Here is a 21989-nt window from a genome sequence, read left to right on the forward strand (position 1 = left end):
TTTGTTGTTTCATCTTTCATTGTTACATTTTAAACTGTACACTTGTTTTTGTAAAAATCATGATCTTCAAAGTAACTAGTGCCTAAACAGCTTTAAGATTAATGTGGTGAGAGATAGAGGAATACAAGTTGAAAAAAAAATACCATTATCACTCTAAAAATTACTCCATTACAAGTAAACATAGAAAATTATATGTTATAATCGCAAAATGTACTTAAAGCATGAAAAAGCATTGAAGGTGGTTATATTTAAAAACCAAATTCTTTGTTAATGCAGTGTAGAAAAAAGTAAAACTAAAATGTGATGGTTTCTTTCTTTCTTTCGTCTCTACTTGAGCACTTGAAACGCTTTAGACATCATGCTTCAATTATCCATTTACACCCGTTCATACAAGCATATATGTTTTAACATTCATACTCTGATGAATAATAATAATAATAATAATGCACGCTGGCACGGTGGTTAGCACTGTTGCCGCACAGCAAAAAGGTCCTGAGTTCAATTCCACCATCAGGCCGGGGTCTTTCTGTGTGGAGTTTGCATGTTCTCCCCGTGTTTGCGTGGGTTCTCTCCGGGTACTCCGGCTTCCTCCCACCGTCCAAAGACATACAGCTTGTGGGGATAGGTTAATTGGATAATCCAAATTGCCACTAGGTGTGAATGTGAGTGTGAATGGTTGTCTGTCCCTATGTGTTAGCCCTGTGACAAATTGGCGACCTGTCCAGGGTGTACCCCGCCTTTCGCCCTATGACAGCTGGGATAGGCTCCAGCGCCCCCCGCGACCCTGAAAAGGATAAGCGGAAGTGAATGGATGGATAATAATAACAACAACAACAACAATGGATTGCATTTATATAGCGCTTTTCTAGACACTCAAAGCGCTTTACAATTCCACTATTTATTCACTCTCACATTCACACACTGGTGGAGGCAAACCACAGTTGTAGCCACAGCTGCCCTGGGGCAGACTGACAGAAGTGAGGCTGTCATATCGCGTCATCAGCCCCTCTGGCCAACACCAGTAGGCGGTAGGTGAAGTGTCTTGCCCAAGGACACAACAACCAGGACAGACAGAGCTGGGGATCGAACCGGCAACCTTCCGGTTACACATCCAAGAGCTAGTTTAGATTTGGTATCTTGGAGTAATACTTTGGACAAGATACAGGCAAACTGGAAACTGGAGCAGTCAAGGGTTAAGCCACCAACCTTCCAGTTTGTCGTTGTCCTGCTCTAGACCCTGAGCTACAGCCACCCCAGATACAGACTAGAATCATTTCATTTACAGTCATGTGAAAAAAGAAAGACTTAACAGGTTTTTATGCAGTCTTGTGAAACATTGTACACTGCTTTCATAAGAATTAAGTGGATAAGTAGCAGCCAGGTATTGCTAATCAAACACTTGATTGACTGATCATCAGCAAGTGTGGGCACCTCAATAACCCAGTGTTTTGGTCTGGAGTGTTCAGAAGCAATCACTGCTGCCCATCAGTCTGGGAAGGGTTAACAGTGTATTTCCAAACAATGTGAAGTTCATCATTCTTCAGTGGGAAAGTGTATTAACAATTGGAAAAACATTCAAAACAGTTGCCGTTCTTCTCAGGAGTCTGTCTCAGCAAATTCACCCAAGGTCAAACCATGCAATGCTCAAAGAAATTACAAGAAATCCAAAAGCTACAGGCCTCAGTCAGCATGTTAAATCTTAAAGTTCACGACAGTAAACTTAAATTGTCAGTATGCCTTGGCAACCCTTCTTTGGAAGAGACTGATAAAGTCATACAGAAAGCAGTTATTTCAATTTAATTCAAGTTATTGTTGCTAAAGGGGGTTCTGCAAGCTGAAGAATCATGGAGAGTTTTTCTAAGGACTGCAGAGTCCTGTGAAAACTATACATGGACTCTATGTACAGGTACCTCAGAAGTACTCCAAAAAGGAGCCTTGTTACTTTCCACTACAGGTTCTGAGCTTATGAGATTGTGTACTCATTAAGGACTTAGTGCAATTAAAACGATAACAGCCTTATTTAATATTAAAATAATATAGTAGTATTTTACTGTACTTTGGACTGTAACTGAAGCCCAACAGTGCAAATGACCTGCTTAGGTAAATGCAGATGCCAGCTGACGAAACGTCACTCTGAAACAGAGTTTTTACACAGAACCCTGAAGGACAACAAGGTCTTAGAGTCAAACTGCATCCACACAGACGACGCCATTGATCAGTGAAACCCGTCCAACCTGTGTCCTTCTTGCACTTTTAGCTGTCCACTCCACTTGGAACGAGCCATTAAACCAATGAAGGCCACACTGAGATTGCTTAGATTTAAGTATTGCATTTAACTTGTAAAGGAATTGGTGGCCGTCCACTGACCCGGCAAGCTTTAATTGGGATTGTGCAGGTATTGATTGCAAGTGGCCAGGCGAATCTTGAATTACAGCCTGATTAGCTTTTACTTGGCTCCTTGCACCAGCTAGTTGAAGGAGCTCAATGTCATTCAGGCAGCACTTGGTTGAATCTTGTTGCTTCTTGTGTAAACAGAACACAACACGTATGAAGATGACAGCTCTTTTGGCAAATGTTTTTATGTCACACGAGGCCATAATATTCGATATATGTGTGTCGACTCTCTTTTAGAAATAATCAAAAAGCATGTTGCTTAGCACCTTATGAACAGATGTGGGCACACAGAAGATATATTCTCCTTTTTATCCTTGCTGCTATCATTTTATCTACATTTTATCACCCTTTCCCTTTCTTTATTGTTCCTCAGCAGAGATGATGACCTCTGTAAGGTTTGGATGGAAACAGTCATAGGAGTGATGTAGTCCTTTTTCTCCATTATGAGCAGCTTCATCTGAGCCCTCCAGGCACACAGGCTCAATGTCCATCCTCTGTACCTCCAGAAACTCTGCCCTGGATTGTAAGCTTTTACCTAGGCAGCCTGTATGTGTCATTACAACTCGGTAATCTGGAGAGGGTAGCAAAAAAGTTCTCATCAGTGTCAGCCTGAGATATAGATATGGGCCGGGTAACAAATGGCCAAATGCACAGGCAACAGAGCAGACCATCAATAAAGCAATTTCTTGTGTCATAACAGCCACGCTTTTCCTAAAGCCAACCTTTCAAAACTTTTCCCTCTGCAAATCGCTGCAGCCCCACCATTAGAGTCCTGCCTTGTGAATTTAATGGATTCCGTACAAATAATATTCCACCATAATGGAAAAGGTTGAAGTCACTGAAGACAGATGAAGTCATAAACACGTATAATTGAGAATCAAAGACCGATAAATTTTAAACTGCTATCCATTTTCTCTTTTTAGATGATGATCTATGTCAGTGCGGCGGCAGGAGAATGGAAGAGATTATGGGGGAAAATTATAACAATAAATTTTCTAAACATACACCTTGATTATGCTTCGATTTTTTGGAAGGGTAGAGGGTGAGAGAGGGGGTTAGAAAGAAGGCTGGGATTGCTAAAAGCTTGCCGGCTAAATGGCACCATAAAATAGGTTCCCTGCTCTTTTGCCTGCAGAGAGAAGGCATGCCTGGAGGTGTGATTCCCCCCACCCACCCCCTCCCTAAATGGGGGAAATGAATTGTGTAATTTATTGCAAACGTGCACACAGTGAGATTAGATCAGCATATCCCATCAAAGGAACAACAATCAATCAGCCTATAGTTAACAGCTTGAAACACATAAACCAGGGCACCTAATGGCTTTCCAATTTAACAGATTGATAGACTTATCCAGTCCTAAGGGATGAATTAAGAAAACCGGGTACTTTCACACAGGCACAGGCACTTTTGACAGAACCTTTTACCCCTCTAGTTTACTTACAATCTTTACTTCTGAGTATAGAGATAAGGTTAACCTGGAATTTAAGACAAAGTTAGTTTTCCCTCTTTTTTCTCCCCCTTTCTATTTGAGAAAGCACAGCAGAGCTGATTTGTTATTCAGATGAGGCGGGAGTGGAAGTGTGTCAGATGTGGAGAATGGGCTCATTTTAATGACCTGATTATCGTGGGTCATTTGGAACTGTGAAATCAAGGGAGCTATTGAAAGCCACTTAACAATATCTAAATGTGGCCCGGGCGACCCACTCAACCAAGGATGTAGTTTTTTAAAAAAGGAACTTGTTTGTCTCATATCTTATTAACCACGTAATTAATTGATTGCAAAATATGGTAAAAGATTAGTTAGACATTTTGTGAAATTTGCTGCTTTACATTCTTGCTGAGAGTTCATTAAAAAAGCATTTATACAACACTTGTGTGTCTGTATGAGAACACAGAGAAAAAGCTAGGCTGGCTTTCTCCAAAGGTTAACCCCCCCCCCCCCCCCCCCCAAAATTCGTAGAGCAGATTTCATTGAAAATCCTCAACACTTAAAAAGAAAAAGGAAATTTGTGAGAGTGTGTATAATTCAGTAAAAGTTATTTGTTAACTGCTGCATGAGGCTTCAGTAATTTTTGCTATTTCCTGACTAGACATAGTTTGATCTCCAGTAAAACTAATTAGCTGCAGCTTCAGTTCAATTCACTTTTATTTACATTTTATATTTTATTTACATACCGAATCACAACAACAGTCATTTCAAGCTCCTCAACATGTTTTATATTGCAATACTATAATAGAGAGAAAACTCCAACAGTCAAACTGACCTCATTTGAGCAACCACTTGGCGACAGTGGGAAGAAAAAACTCCCTTTTAACACGAAGAAACATTCAACAGAACCAGGCTCAGGGAGGGGTAGCCATTTGCCGACCGGTTGGGGGTGAGGGGATGAAGACGGGTCAAGATCAAGATACACACTTTGGAGGAGAGCCAGAGATGAATAATAACTAAGCATTAAATGCACAGACGTGTAAACACATAGTGAGGGGAAAAGAAACACTAACTAACGACTGATTCACTGTTACTTAATCCAGGCCTAACTACAAGCTTTATCAGAAAAGAAGGCTTTAAGCCTAATCTTGAAAGTAGAGAGGGTGTCCATCTCCCAAATCCAAACTGGGAGCTGGTTCTACAGCAGAGGGAAGACTCTGCTTCCCATTCTACTTTTAAATACTCTATTGGAACCACAAGTAAACCAGTAGTCAGGGACTGCTCTGTTGGGATCATCTATCCATTCGCTTATCCTTTTTCAGGGTCACGGGGAGTGCTGGAGCCTATCCCAGCTGTCATATGGCAAGAGGCGAGATGCACCCTGGACAGATCGCTAGTCTGTCACAGGGCTAACACACAGAGACAGACAACCATTTGCGCTCACATTCATACCTATGGGCAATTTGGATTAATCAATCCCCACAAACTTGACTGCATGTCTTTGGACGGTGGGAGGAAGCCGGAGTATCTGGAGGGAACACAAACACGGGGAGAACATGCAAACTCCACACAGAAAGACCCCGGCCTGATGGTGGAATTGAACTCAGGACCTTCTTGCTGTGCGGCGGCAGTGCTAACCACCGGGCTGCCTTTTGGGATCGTCTAGTATTATTCTTTCGTCAAGATAAGATGGGGCTGATTATTCAAGACTTTGAATGTAAGGAGAAGGATTTGCTTCTTGCTCCAGCTTCACATGTAATCTAAAAAATGTTTTAAAAAGACATTTGGAGCAGGATATGCCAAACTTTTCCAATTTATACAGGCACTGGGAGGTTATGGGGCATTTTGTACACATAGTCTGCCTGATGACTATATGTTCAGCAACTTTGTAATATTAGTAGACCAAGTGAGTAGTTCAGCAGATACTAGAGCAAACCTTTACTGCAAAATCTTAACTGAACCAATTGTACTGAGTTATCCTTGTAATTTACTGAATGAGTAGCTTTCTGGAAGTCTGTCTGAATCAGTGGCTTAATTCAAAAAGCCTACCTCTACAATGAGCATCAGATAGCAGAGACATATGCAGATAAGGTTAACTGGCTGTACTGTCCTCTAAAGAGCTTGGCTACACACCCAGAGAACTTGTGTAATGCACTGTCAGCGTCACCATATTATCTTGTCCCCATCCACAGAGACAGCTGATCTCTCTGTGTCACTGCATAATTGAAGAGTTGTTGGTATCAAGGATGTGATCCTGACAGGGATGAGAAAGTGTCACCTTAGACCTCGACAAGCAGAGCAGCGGAACCACCTCAAGTGAGCCCAGAAACACAGACAGAGTGCACTCACAGGCCAGACATAGCTGACTATCTCCCCACGACTTCAGTCAGACTGCCACAGAAGCCAGTGGCCCGTAAGAAATACATGTAACTGATGTGTGCGCTCCAGTGTAATGAGAGAGACCGCCGCATTAAAGACTCACCAGTGCTTCTTCGTAGAATTAAGGAGGCACTTCAGAAAATGGATTGAGATTCAGCTCATGGGTTGGGAATGAGCCAAAATTGATTACTGATGGATCAATAAATTGGGTAATGAATAAAAGCCCATTACTAACCAATCAAAACTAACAGCAGTTTAACTGCCTCTTTGTCTCTGCTTTTCCATCAGCTCTAGTGGAAAACCTGCAGCTCTCTGACACATAGGGGGATGGATGCTCCAAAACTGAAGAGGATAACTGGGGAAATAACAAAAACAGAACAGGAGCAAGACAATTAAACTCAACGAAAATCTCACTTTTCCAGGTCAAAGAACAAAAAAACGTGTTTTTCTACTAGACACTAATGCTCATATCTTCCCTGTGGGCGAAGCTTTGCTGACCCTCTTGGTTGGTTTGTGAGTATAGCAAGGAGTATATGATCACGAACAGGGCTCAAATACAAATTCCCCCTCCCCATAACAGACAGTAATTGGTGTTTGTTTGCTCTCTCTTCTCCTTCTCTCTTGTCATGTTTTGGTAACAAGTGCTATTGCTGTCAACTGATTAGTATGTGTCCTCTGCCTCTTACAGCAGCTTTCAGGACTGCCTAATGACAGGTAATTTCAACAAAGACAAGAGAGGCCTGCACATACACATATATGAATTTGAACATATGCAGAGTAAGTTTATGTACTATGTGGACACCCTTGTCTTTTGCTACAAAAGGACCTCGTTTAATGTTTGGATTTACATTAGAAATACATAAATACATAAATAAATACATTTGAAGATGAAAAAAAGTATAACATATAAGTTAACTTAGTTACTCATTATAACACTTTTTTGTTTTCTGCACTCAGTTCGAGTCTCAAAGGGTTTGTTTTACTTTCATGTGTTGTTGTATGGGCTAATTTTCAAAATAAAATACATTTTGAGGAAGAATTTAATAAGAATAAGAAGAGTTTTAAGTGGGTATAAAATATTTTTGCTTTATTTAAAAGGTTGATAAGTAAGGGCTTTAGTGTCTATACAAATAAAGACATATATATAGTACATATACAGATACATCATATAATGTAGATAATAGAATTTTGCATTTGTCCTATACCAATCGTTAATGGGCCTCTCAAAATTGCTCTCTTCATATGTCAAGTATTCAGACCAAGCCTTGACAACTCTATCTTCCTCACATCTTAACACATGCCAAAGTCCTCAGGGCACCCAGGAAAATTAACCATTTAATAGCAATAAATAACAGAGTCTGACTCAAGGGGACTTCAAATCACTTTCTCTGTTAGGCACATACACACAATGAGTAGCCTCACATAGCTGCTTAACACCAAAAAATTCAATCAAATGTTTTATGACTGAGATAGAAGAGCATATGTAACACATTTTTTTTCCTCCATTTATGCAGACAACAACACAAGACATGTTTATAATACGCACTGTATTGCTAAATTGTGCACTCTGTTGTTTGGTTGGGAGGCATAAAAGCAAATCGACAACAAGAAAAAAAGCTGTTGATATACAAAGCTTACTTTCATGTAACTGCACAAATTTATTTAAATACTTGGGCAGAAATCACACTTCAATTATACATATAAATGTTTTATTTTTATTTGTATTATTACATGCATTTTTGTCATCAATGAATGCATCAGAAATATAAAATATTAAAAGACAGGGAATTATGTGAACTTTTCAGATGTTTAAATAGATTTTGTTAATAACTGTTGTATAAATTCACATAAATAACATAAATGAAAGCAAATTTTTCTTTTTGTATTTTTTATTTTAGTATTTGTGTATTTACATAAGTAAAAGATAACGCTTGCGTCAACATTCGTTGGCCTGAAGGAATTGCGTAACCTGTTTGTTGAATCTGTGCTATTTCAGGCTCTTGGCTGAGCACTCCCACATTGATCCTTTTTTTCAGTTACAAATATATATTTCTTACTTATTTCCTTTTTCCCTCTTTGACAGTGTATGCAGTCATTACGCCTTGTATCAGTCAAAATGGAACATTGATTATTTGTAAAAACATAAGTGCAAATCAAATCAACAGTGCATAGGGAGAACTGCCTACCTGTGCACACGCTGGAAAAAGGGGGCAGTTATTGACCAATTGATTTGATGTGAAGGAGGGGCATTCTTTTTCCCCACAGTGGAAAAACCTTGACTGTAAGGCTAGCAATCACTCCACCACCTTACCTCCAACTACAACCACCTCTAATACCCAACTGTGTCCTCAATCTCCCATCTAATGGGCCCAAGTATGCAACTTTTCCGTCAGCACGTTATGTATTTGGCTTTCTATTTCACTTTAATAGGGGAGAAATTGGCAACATATTCTTTTACAGCCCCCTGGCACCATTAGAAAGCCTGCTGTCATTTGGATTATTTATGAAAAACTATTTCATGCTTACTTACATTTGCCGCTTATTTTCCCCCAGTGTGACCTGCAGCAGATTTAGTTCCATTTTGAAAGCCTTAAAGCCAATTCTTTATGTCTGCAGGTCAGCCTTCTCGATTGAGTCGAGATTGAAATACCAGTGTGTAGTGGGAAAGGTATGGCAAGAGGAAACCAATAGTCTTTTATTGTGTAGGGGGCTATAGCAAAGAGAAAAGGAAGGGGGATACTGAAGGAGGTGAAACGATAGAGGGGTAAGAGTGGGGGGGGGGGGGGGGGGGGGGGATTTAGGCAGATATAGAATTGGAGGCACCTGCAGAAATAAGAGGCAATGCAATGGTGAAAGCTGAGGAATGAATGCCACACAAACACCAAGCTGCTCTGCTCTGCTCTGGAGCAGCAAAGACAACAAAGACCGGACAAGAACTGAGTCAGCAAACTGAAGAAAGTAAAACCAGAAAAGACATAAAAAGAAAGTGGTCTTAAATCTCTGGGTTTTTATACTTCATCCAAAAACATGTCAAATACCATTCCAAGCACAGTGTTTTACAAGGTCTACAATGATAAACTTTACCGGGGCGTTTTGTTTGTGTTTTTCTCCCCCGTGTTTCTGTAATCTGTACTCATATTCTTGTCTATACAAGAAAATTGGTAATCTTTGTTTTTCAACATATCAAATGAATCAAAATAAACTTCCCCACTAAGGAGCTCGACAGGGCAGGACAAAGCAGTCACACTCTCCTTAGGAGCATGCATCTATACTCATAATCCCATACTGTATGAGATGGGGTCTTTCACTCCCCATTGAGCACAGGCGTGCACACACACACACACACTTTTGATCTGGGCTTGGCCTGGGCTTTATACAGCGACCTTAATAAACTGCGGTGTGGCTGAGCAGGTTTGTCACTGTCACAGGTAAATTATGTAATTAATGAGGGTGTAGTGGATTGGATAGGAGCTGGGGTGTTAGATTTTAAACACCTCTCCAGCTGACTGCGTTTGGGGAGGCCCAGCTGGACACAGCCAGCAGATCGATACGGGGTCAGGGGTCAGTCAACCCTCCTATTATGGCCAAGGTAGCTCCCATCATCATCTGGCTAACGATGCCTGGAGGAGGTCCAGTGATGGAGTCACTGCAGAGAGCAGCTTTTGGAGCATCAAACTGAGAATGGTTTGGTTTCAACTTCCTGCCTACGAGATTTGTTAGCACTGTTAAAAAAACTTCACCATGTTTGGCAAGTTTCATGTTATGTTACTAAGAAGTAGCAGGAATAATTATGTTTGCGTAGTGAATGCAGTTTCCTTTATGTTAAATGTGTTATGTGAGAAAATATGAGGGATTTTTTTTATGTGCTTGACACAGAAAAACTACAATATTGGTAAAAATAAAATAAAATAAAAGACCATAGTGTTTGCCATCTATTGAATCATGGGATCCTTGTCTTTCTGAAAATAGTTTACTAATATTTTTTTTTAATTTCATTTTATTTTATTTTAGATGAATGTTCGCGTTCCCCACTATTAAAGAATTTTGAGAGTTTTTCCTCTTCCATGCTTCACTGTGCTACCAAATTTATCTTTGTGGTTTTTGTGTAATCTTGTGTAATCTTGCTGAATAACCACACATGAAGCACTGAATATGTACCACCGCCGTGGGGCAAAAGACAGTCCCATCAGCCCATTAGCCTCTGGCTAATGTCAGAAAAGAACAAAGTAAACAGCAGGGGATCATGGGAAACTGGTCAGACTGGTTTAATCAATAATTTTAAGCCTATTGACTCTGCTCATTACGTTACACTTTTTGTAATGATGAATATTGTCAAAGCTAGTGGCTGTAAATTAAAATTAAGTGAACCTCTTTCCTCTTATCTTGACATCTTTACTGTTTTTCTAGTTTTAAATTATAAATATATTAAAATTACCCTCAAATTGGATTTGTTTCTGAAACAAATAACATTTCCTTTATTTCAAAGTGTTCTGTTGAACTTTGATATTGTCTGTTTAATCTGTTCGGTTTTGTATAGGATGTCAGTTGTTACATAACACACATGAGTGCAACTCCTTCAGTCCTTTTTCTTTGCCTTTAAGCCAATGAACAACTTCAAGAAGTAAAGTTTTGTACACTAATTATTTTCAAGTATGTATCAACTATGTATCTTTGTGAGATTTAAAAAATAAAAGCATATCACAGATCTGCCTTCAAACGGCTGAAGCCGATTTTATAATCTAGGATGTCCGCTCCTATTAGAGATGTCCATTTCAAAGCTCTACACAGCAGAGATAAGGAAGCAGCTCTAAGCCAGTCACACAAACATTAAAACTCAGTTGATATTTTAAGTGTCCCTCACCTTTCTGGGATCTTTGGGGTTTTTATCCTGTAGGTGCCCGAAGGAATACTGTGGCCAGTTTTGTTCGTGACGTTGATACATTATTAATATTACAGGGGAGCATGGGAAATCGTTTCTGGCCAGATTGCATTTGATCAATATCCTCAAAGGGCAGAAGCCTCATTAATCTAAAACTTCCTTCACATTAGCACAACTGTCCAATTCAGACAACTCTTTACTCAAACTCAATAGCCACTCAGATCCAGGAATACTGGGACCTGCTTTGTTAACAACTTGATATCGATAAATAACAGAGCATTATTCAGGTTTGGGTTTGTTTTTGGTTTTTTGGACAACAGAAATGGGTGAAAAAAAATATTTCTCCTAGGTTTATGTATTTATACACTCAGAATTAAAAAGAGGACAATTTTTCTTGTTATGTCTTATTTTTCATTACACTGGGACTTTGTGTTCTACTTAAAGAGATGGTAGGGGGAATTTATTCATATTCTGTGCTACCTTACAATAATAAATTAGTAAGAAGTTGTTTCATAGCATTAAGACATGATAAATGAAACGGGTAAATGACATGAATATAGTATTTTCAAAGAAAATGTAAAAAATAGCATCAATGTAATTTGAGAGGTAAAACCAACAAAAGTGAACATAAATACTAAAAGTCAAACTGAAATCATGTAACTGCCAATTGAAAGAAGAATAATCAAACTCCTTTTTCATATCAGATAATCTTTTAAGTAGTTTCTAGAGCGAACATGCAGGATATGCTGCGTGACTAGTTCACTAACTGTCGTTGAGCTTTTGATGACTAATCAGGTCAAACAAGCAATATGAAAACTTTACTTTGAGTTATAGGAAACATTAATGTTCAATTTTAAATACAGCAAAATTAATTCATATCCTAATTACTTTAGAAAACAATTAGCAGACTAATTGCTAAAGACATTGGTTAACTGAAGTCTCTTTTTAAGCAGTGTATCACGCATGCTGAGAGTTGACGCTCTGTGTTCCCCATAGGTATTTAAGGATGTGCCAGTGGATGCACTATATTATCTTCCTATGGACAGGCTAATCCATTATCAGTCTTCTTGCAGCAAGAGTGAAACGCTCGTATTAGGGCAACTGTGCGTTCAGAGGCATCATTCAGGACAATGAGCTATAGCAAGAGAGTGACAAGGTAGAAAAATGTCCCCACTTTTCAGGCTGTACAAATGACGTTTGGCCACGATAACTCACAACTGGACACTTCATTTCAAGTTGGGAGCTAGCTGGCCAGTCAAAAGCTATTATACCATCTTCTTTATTTGTGGTCCACGGTTTTGGTAGTGGGACCATCAAATAAATACTGCTAAAATGCCACTTCAGTCAAAAATATTGGCCAATTCTTTCTCGTTCGTGACTGGGTCCGGATGACAACCTGTTTCTGATGGTATAAACCTTTAAGAGTGAGGTGGTGGGTATGATGGCATCCATCATACTCAGCAACACCATGAGTTAGTGCTGGATACATATGCAAGTGAATGAGACTGACCAATGCTGCCAGTCCCTTGCAGCCTTTCTTTGAGCACAACAGTCAAATGAATTGATTACCAATTTATCATTGGGGGAATTGCTTGCTTAGAGGAATAATCACTCAGCGATAAAGAAGAAATGGCTATGAATACATTTCAAGGATGACAATCTTTGAGGAGTAATAGTATAATTTGTCACTTGTGACAGTCTATTTGATTGTTCTGGATATTTCAGCTCGGTGGAATATTGGACAGAATCACTCCAGTTTGTGAGATTTGGGCTAAGATGTGTGTGAATTTGTCGAGAGGTGCTTTAATACGGTAATAAGGGAGTCAGAAGAACACGCTTAGACTTCCTAAGGTGGCAGCGGCTTTATCACGCATCGCCTCATAAAGTCCCATCATATCTGTTCGCCACTATTATCAAATGGGTGTTTAGTGTGCTTTTGTGTGCCTGTGTGTGGGTGTGTGAAAGAGAGAACACCAGAATGAGTGAACGGCCTCAATTGTGTCTGCGAGCTGTGGGTGATGACATTAAAACACAAAAGGATCGGCACAAAACGTGAGTTGATCCCAGCTCAAGGCGAAAATACTGTAGGATCACAAAGATTGTTGAGGTTTTGTAAGAAAAATAAGCCCATCCTCCCCACTGAACTGAAACATTTCTCTTTTTGTTCATATTCTCTCCTGCAGCCCAGGCAGCTATGGTCAAACTTGGGTCAATAAAGTGTCTGTCTGTCCATTGAGTTGCCACATCTATCATAAGATGAAAGTTTGTCTTTAAAGGAGAGATAGAATTCAGTGAGGAGAAAGTGGGACCTTTCTGTGAGGCATGCAGGAAATTAATCAAGGAAATGGGGTTTTTGGTGTGCCTATATCAAATCTAATCTATCCTTTGTCCACATGTAGCTAGCTCCAAGCCTCACCAATCAAGAGCGACACGCTGGTTTTATGAAAAGCCACTTGTTCCCTGCATAATTGGGGGGTCTCACTGCTGAGTTAAATGGGCGGTGGAGGTGGAGGTGGAGGGAGAGGCAGTCTTGTTTGCCCATGTAAAGTGTGATCCAGATAATAGCATTCTCATCAAAGGCGGCAATTACATTCATTACAACAGCGCAAGGCGCGCCTGCAAGGAAATTAAGTGGTGAGAGGAAAGAAAAGCTTAATATATACCTCCTTTATCCTATCCCCCACCTCTTAGTTCTTTTTCAAATGCTCCACGTGGAGCGGGAGACCTCAAGAAAGAAACAGTCTCAGTAGAAGAAGAATAAATCTCGTCAAAGTCCCCCTTCACCTTTCTCCCTCCAAGAGGCTCCCGTCTACCGTTACTATGGCTGCACTTGTCTAGGATTAAAAAGCTTTTCCAGAAGGGTGATCTCTAATGCAGCTCTTACACAAGCCCAACAAATGACACCAAGTCTTAAAAAACTGGTCAAGGCCTTCTCTAAATTAAATTCCAATTTCTTTCAGGAGAGGAAGAGCAAATTAATTGTCCCGTGTGGCATTAAACCACAAACAGCCTGTAAATCAAGCGGTTAAGAGGAGAAGGGAACCTTTTCATTCAGGCCTTTTAAATGTGAATCAGAGTAAGTGGATAACACTGTAGCCTTCTCAAAGGCAGGTGTTATCCCGGCACAAATTTTACATGTGGCAGACTGTGTATATTCAAACTCACTCATATAAATTAGATTAGTCATGTAAAGGCTTTGAGTTCAAGTCAGACCTTTAGAAAATGTTAAGTATATGAGTGATTGTGATTCAAATAGACCAAAATTTTGATGTAGAATCCATGTGTCTGTTTGTACAATGTTTGACAGTAAGCTTCAACACATCCTTTTACATAGGAAAGTCATATAAAATCACATACCATGTGTAAATGTAAGTCCAAATAAACTCTATTAGAGTAGCACCTGCTGTCAGTCTTATAATACATTGCTCACTGTTGAGCATTGCATTAATGCAAAATTAAGTTTGAACCTTAAGTATTTTTAGACTTAATAAATTACACCTTCAAAGTGAAAGGCCTCATTGGTTCTAACTTTAGGAAATGTTTAGCAGGAAGTACAACACAAGATTATTGCTTCACTAATTGATATGGCAGGAATTAAAAACAAAACTACTGAAACAAATGAGAGCACAGAGAAGTGCGCACTTTGTCTTTTGGTGGCGACAAATCATTGTGGCTGCGTGTAAATTATTCAACAGGATCAGGCCCCAGAGGAAACCTGAGCATAATTAAATTGCAATAAAATAACATTAGTGTGGACAGGCTGTTAGAAGGTGATGTAATTGGCTGCTCCGGTGGTCATGGTTCAACTGATGAGGTCGACTGTCATGTCTTCCGCTGGTCCTGTTCGTGCTGTCCCTGGGACTGGGAGCTGACGCACACTGTAGGGTACTGTACACTGAGCTTCCCGTGCCTGGGCACAGCTTTGAGCTGTAATCTGCGTAAACATGGCGAATAAAATGAACTCTGGACTTGTGAAGATTACTGTGTTTGCTTTGTATGTTGCGTCAAGTGGAGTACTTTTGTTTAAAAACTGCATGCGGTTAAATGAGAATGGAAAGAACTTATTTCACCACTGAGGCATGTGCACCACCTAGTGTCCAAATTGTTAAACTGTATTTACATGTTTCCAGGCAATAGCACATGCAACCAAATGCACATCAAAAACCATTATATTATCGTGTTTAAATACTCTTACTTCTCTAAAGTGACTCACAGACACACCATACTCCTTATAAAGAATACAGTACTGAGTAACTCATGTTACAAAGGGTTCACCAGCAACAGGTTTACATTACTGCTGCAGTACTAATGGCCTGACAGTAGTTTCAACATGGTAAAAGGATACAGTGGTCTCACTCTACTTTGGTCATTTATTATCTTCTCTTCAGTGGTTCTTCTACAACTTTGACACAAATGGGAGAATGTGATCTTCATTAGGCGCGTACTAGTAAATTATTGATTGTGATGAAACATGAATGAGTCGATAGCTTTTGACAGTATTGCAGTTGCTGTGCCTCATTTGCCTCTTGCGCATAACTGCAAGATGTACATGTGAAAATATGCTTTGACATGGATTTGAATGGACAGGCTATCTTTTAACTTTTTTTTAGCTTATGGCAAGAGATGGGTGATTCATATCAACATGACAGTGTGCTTGAATAACAACTGTACTGGTAAATAACAACACAATTATAGGATTTCTTTTTTTTTTTAAAATCCTAAGCATTTTTAAGTAGCTATCAAGATATCTATAACAAGATTTTATAGTACTGTGCAAAAGCCTTCAGCTACCTCCAGTTTCTTTGTATTTGTCTTCCAAGTTTCCAGACTTGAATGAGTAATACTTTTTTTTTGTTTAAGCCACCTAACTGACCTATGAGTCATTCATAAAAATCCATTTACCTCAAGGGATAATACAGTATTGGGTCTTCACATAACAGACAACTTAGTAATGACCCAGTTTTAAATTTTATCTTTAGGTACTTACTACCAGCACAGTGTTAAAAACATATAATTTGTTTCTATTTTTTTAGTTGAATCAATCAAAATGCCAAAGATAACACAGTTTGAAAAGCATAAGGTCATTTCCTGGCATATCTTAACATGGTGTGTGTCCTTCAAAAGCAAGGGTCTCCAGCCATCTGTAAAATATGCTAGAGGTTCTGTCATGGTTTGGGGCTGCATTTAAGCCAGTGGTCTGGAGCATCTTCTCAAAATTGATGGAATTATGAATACAGTGGCATCAAATTTTAATCCAGCTTTCAATGTAATTTAGAAAAAGTATGATTGGCAATGGATTAATTTCTTGGCATAACAATAATTCAAAACACGCTGATAGTGCAGTAAAAGAATACACTGAGAAGCAACATTTCCAGCTTACTTCGTTTTTCTAAGTTAAATGACTCAAATAAATTGAGTTGATCAGCTTTTTGAATAAAAAAGTACTGGTAACTTACTTAAATTGAGTTCTAATAACAAATTGTTAAAATTTGAGTTCAGTCTACTTAATATTTTTAATTAAACTCAATATTAGATTTTACAGTGTATCTACATAGAAAAAACACACACATGCACAAAAGAACACTTTCAGTCATGGTTTGGCCTCCCCAGAGCCTGAACCTCAATATTACTGAAGCAGTGTAGGATGATCTTGATAGAGAATGGAACAAAAGGCAAGCAAGCTCGAAAGAAAGACTTTTAATGTCTTTTAAGAAGTCTGGAGAACTATTCCTGGAGACTACTTAAAGAAACTACAAGAGAGCTGGTCTAAGAAAGTTCAAGCTATGGTGAAGAAAGAAGTTAGTCATACCAAATATTGACTTTCAAGATCGTTAGAATTGTACAAACTCTGTTTTTTCCTTATATACTCAAATTCCGTCTATGTTTGCTCTTAATTCAGTAAATTGCTGAACATATTTCACATTTTCCTAGGAATTCTCAGAGAGCCAGAATCATACTGCCTGCACGTCACGTCAAACCGTAAGCTGTTTTCTCCTAAAAAAAAAAAAAAAGTACTACTAGCTCGACAAGAAGCTACGGTGGCCTCTTGTATCTGTAACTAACATATCACGCGTTCCTGGGTTTGTTAGAGCTTTATTCGTAGGAACTCTCGTTTTACACCGTAGCTGTGGCAGGAGGGTTTTTGCGGACGAACACAGAGTGAACTTTAACCCTGGTAAAATGGGCTATTGTTTTGATTTAGTAGGCTTCTTTTTCGTGTGAATAATTACTAGTTTGTCGACAGAGGGAAACATTTAATCGCTCCGGTATTATTGAGGATCTAGTTAAGCGTAAATGATGACCAGAAATCCGGGGTAGCTCTTTAACAGAGATGCTTTCTTCAAGATAAGCTAAAGTTAGCTTTTCGGCTAATGTAGCGTAGCGTAGCTTTGGTAACAACATCGCGAAGATGAGGAGCACCGTGTAGGACAGACGGAGCAGACGTCGGAAAGCGGCGATTTCCTGCTTGTCAATCATATTATCCCAGGGTTATCCTGTCTGTGTGTCTGGATTACCACAAAACAGAATTTCAGATCAAACCCATCGAAACATTTAAGTCGTTGTTTTAGCTTTGAAGAGGTGGGTGTGCTTCTTTTAAAATCCGCTAGCTGATGATGGTCATGCTTTGACTTTTTCAAATCCGGTTGTTTTCCTGTAATCTTTTACTTAAACAGTTCAGAAAATTGTTCTTCCGACCTCGCGTGTCTTCGTCTTTGCTGGTCAGTAACACGTGTCTGAACGTCTTTTTAGTGTTGGACCTTTGCATCACTCGCACATTCTTTCGATGGGGGAGGAAAAACCGGACACGCTGGACTTTGTGAAGGATTTTCAGGAGTATCTGAGCCAGCAGACTCAACATGTCAACATGATATCAGGCTCTGTCAGCGGCGTCAAGGAGGCGGATGAGCTGCCAGCAGGTAACAAGAAGCTGTGTTTGTAACGCTCTATTAATTTTGTGTGCTTTGTGGTGAAGTTTGAATCAGGATGAGTCCATCTCAAATCCCCGTAGGCCTTCTGCTCGACCATCTCAGATATGCCTAAAAACCTTATGGTTCAAGGATTGGACATATACAATTATTGCTGTGAAATTTTAGCTTCATTTATTAAATAGTTTTGAAGATTTTTTTTTTATATGGCCGACTGACAAGAAAATCACAAAGATTAAAAAAATTAAATTACATTTTTACTTCTAGTTTGAGCAAATATGACAGGTACTACAAAAGATTTAAAAAAAATACCAGTAGATGTTACTGTCCATGTAGAACAAAATCTTTGCATTTCCAGATGGTGCTGTATAACTGACAAGGTAATTTTGTTGAATTATTTTGATATTAATTTTTTTTTTCAAGACCTACCGCACAAGGACAAGTCCTTCCATTCAGGTGAAGTTTAAATTGTATCAACTCAGCAAGTACCAGTGTAAAATCTGTAAAACAACTATGAGGGATTAGTAATTGATTTCACGTAAGTAGTGCAAAGCCAAGATGCTGTTGACACTGGAAGTCCAATACAAGACCCTAACCCCCTACCCCATCCCAAACCCTAAAACTGCCACAACTGCTGCAGGCAAGCAGGGGTCAGGAAGTTATTGTTATTTTGTATGTATGTATTTATTTATTTTTGGTCTATGTAAAAAATCATTTTAATTTTCCTATAAGCAGACTGCAGTCAGAATGGACTGGATCACCCCTCAGTGGACATGTCATTGGAGGACAACTCAGGGATCCTGGTAGATGGTTTCGAGAGGACCTATGATGGCAAGCTCAAGTGCCGCTACTGCAACTATGCTACCAGAGGCACAGCACGGCTCATTGAACACATTCGAATTCACACAGGTAAGATTAAAACGGCTAATCTCCAGGAGGTAACACTGATGAGATTTTGGTGCTCAGCTTGTTTTCTTTTGAACAGGAGAGAAACCTCACCGCTGCCACCTCTGCCCATTTGCTTCGGCCTACGAGCGTCACCTGGAGGCCCACATGAGATCGCACACTGGCGAGAAGCCTTACAAGTGTGAGCTGTGCTCATTCCGCTGCAGCGATCGTAGCAACTTGTCACACCATCGCCGGAGACGTCACAAACTCCTGCCAATGAAAGGCGCCCGCTCACTGTCCCATAAGAAGATGCTGAGTGTTTTACAGAAAAAAGCCAGTTCATTGGGCTATGGCCGCAGGCTCCTTATCAATTTCAGCCCCCCTTCTATGGTGGTGCACAAGGCTGACAATGTGAACGACTTCTCCCATGAGTTGCCCCACTTACGTCAGGAAACCTATGATAATCAAAGTCGAGCAGGCGAGGACGCTCTCTCCGCAAACCAAAATCACCATCACCATGATATGGTCGTGGATAACCCCCTGAACCAGTTGTCTACTCTGGCAGGCCAGTTGGCCAGTCTCCCCTCAGAGTCCCAGCCCCAGACTCAGCCTTCGATGTCTCCAGGAGCAGAGTCTATCATTGATGAGAAGCCATTCCTCATCCAGCAGCCACACCCTGCCACGGCTCCTGTTGCTGTGACAGCCAATATGGCCCATGCTTCTTCCTCATCCCCAATCCCCCCAGAACCCCGGGCTCCTCCCCACAGTAATTGCAGTCCTGGAGCGGGACCGTGCAGCGAGCACAGTGGGCGCACCAGCACCCCTAGTATCTCCAACAGCCAGCCCAGTACGCCAGCTCCCGGCCTGTCCGCCCCACTTCAGGACCCCCACATGCTGCATCACTGCCAGCACTGTGATATCTACTTCCCTGACAACATCCTCTACACCATTCACATGGGCTGCCATGGCTACGAGAACCCATTCCAGTGCAACATCTGCGGCCACAAGTGCAAGAGCAAGTACGACTTTGCCTGCCACTTTGCACGCGGGCAACACAAGTAATGGATGAATGAGGAAAACTTTAAAAGAACTTTTAATGGACCCCTATGTTTTATTATTTCTATAGTAATATTATTTATTTATCTTTCATTTGGCCTTTATGTAGCCTTGTCTTTGAAAGTTGTACTTAAACAGGAAAATAGCAACATTCAGATGAATTTTGTATAGTTAAAGGTGCCCATTCAAGTGTATTACAAAGGGATGGTCAGTGTTTTTAACAGGTTGAGAATTTATTTGTGACAGCAGTTGCAGTGACATTCACCTACTGTCATTGATCAGGAAAAAGCTTGACTATGTAGTGAAATGTAAGACACTTTATTCAAGGCTACTAAATTTACCATGTTGGTTTCAATCTTCTTTTTCCTTTGGTATAAAAAAGAAAAAGAACTTTGCTCAAAGTGGACCTTTCCCCCACAGGCAAACGGATCAGATTTTTTCTACAAGGTAAAACCAGTGACTGCTGAATGAATAACTTTCAGCTATTTGGCAGTTTCTTGTAGATGATCTTTTAATGTTGCATTTGGGAATGGAACAGGTGAAACGCTGCAAGAATGAGGCAACATAGGATTTTGAAATTGATACCCTGGGTGTATCCTGCAAAAAATCCCAGCTCCCATCCCAGTGACGTTGACCTTAAGTTCAAGGTCAGACGTCAAGTTTCAAAACTTGAAATTGATGCCATAGAGGCATCTTACAGGATGAGGGGTAACACTGACAGCGCCCAGTGTTCAGTGTTGTATTCACTGAAATCTCTGTAAACAGTACTGCATAATATTTGCTTGCTTGCCAAGAGAGTGAAAGAGGGAAGGTCTACTAGAATATCAAATTTGCATTAACAACATGTCCCTTTCCCAAAATTAGAAAGTTGTAAAAAAAAAAAAAAGAAACTCCACACAAATAAATTCTCAATACTCCTGGAGCTTTAACCAAGTATTGCTCTAATATTACTAACTCAGGAGTGACACTGTTGGCCTTGAGGTATCTTTGTTAAGCCGCCTTGTAGAAATTATTTCAGTGCTTGGTGCATTTTTACAATTTCTTTGCAGTGCCTGATATAGTCACTTTCTTGAGTAGATAGAAAGGACTGTTACTTTGAAGATGAATAGATTTATTGTTACACTAGCCTCTTCTTATTGTAACCAACAGACCCAGAACCTTAGGAAAAAAAGTTTGGCCATTGTAGTTTTCTATGGTAGCCATGATTTATTTTTGATTTTTTGCCAAAATTCTGCTACATGAATGCTGCTAACTAACGTAAGAATCAGTGCCAGCTGTACTATAAAGATGGCATTGAGAGTAAAATCTGGCCAAACTGTGTATCACTGGTTTTTGGTCAGCCAGCTAAGTTGTCAACCTAGACCATATTTGAAGTTGTTGTTTTGAAGTTCCTCCAGAGAGTGCCGTTTCCCGAAATCCATCCTAGTAGCTCCACTTACTTTGTCAGAAGGGTTTTGTGGACCCTTTTAACTGCATCATGTCACTTTCTGACCTTTCGATATTGTATGAAGTCACTTTAATATCCAGTATCTCCATGTTTAGGACAGAATTACAAAGTCTTGTGTGTCATGTGAACACATTCAGAATGGCCACGTAGCACTGGGTTGCCACGTTTTAGCCTCTGTGTTTACACACGCTGAGATTTCCAATTCATCATATTGATCCCAGTGATTTTTCTGAATATTTACTGAGTATTGTATTCTGAATGGTTGGATAGATGTTCAGTGTCGAGCAAAACCGTGCCGCAGTTAAGACTGCTCCTTTAGCGAGATTGTCCTGTGTCTTGGGTACTGTTGTCTGTTGCTTAGCAACATGTGTGAAGAACATAGTTATCTGTTTTTAGGACCACCTTGTTACCTTACTTACCAGTAATGGGGGCATCCAGTAATGACTGCCTTATGTTCTCTCATTGTGTCGTAGGTTCGTAGGTAATCGTGAATGTTTAAGCCTTCTGGCGGTGACATCCCTCTGGGATGGTGAATCATTGTGAGATGGATTAATCTAACTAATTTATAAGTAAAGTGTTTTCTAACTGAGT

At 39.9% G+C, this 21989-nt stretch overlaps 1 protein-coding gene across 6 annotated transcripts; it reads left to right on the forward strand.

Moving 5' to 3' along the window:
- The first annotated feature begins 16855 nt into the window (after window positions 1–16855).
- Window positions 16856–21987, forward strand: ikzf5 (IKAROS family zinc finger 5). Of its 6 annotated transcripts, none has more exons than XM_082557044.1 (5): window positions 16865–16879; window positions 17013–17060; window positions 17832–17998; window positions 18740–18916; window positions 18993–21987. In XM_082557044.1, exons 3-5 carry the CDS (start codon window positions 17866–17868, stop codon window positions 19955–19957), a joined length of 1275 nt encoding a protein of 424 aa, XP_082413170.1. In that variant the 5' UTR covers window positions 16865–16879; window positions 17013–17060; window positions 17832–17865; the 3' UTR covers window positions 19958–21987. The 6 variants fall into 6 exon arrangements, with proteins under 6 accessions (XP_082413173.1, XP_082413170.1, XP_082413171.1 ...); XM_082557045.1 differs by having other exon boundaries at window positions 16873–16920; XM_082557047.1 differs by lacking the exon at window positions 17013–17060 and having other exon boundaries at window positions 16856–16879.
- Window positions 21988–21989: the final 2 nt, after the last annotated feature.

Source organism: Aulonocara stuartgranti (genome assembly GCF_965226115.1).
Source record: "Aulonocara stuartgranti genome assembly, chromosome: 13".
Taxonomy (NCBI): Eukaryota; Metazoa; Chordata; class Actinopteri; order Cichliformes; family Cichlidae; genus Aulonocara; species Aulonocara stuartgranti.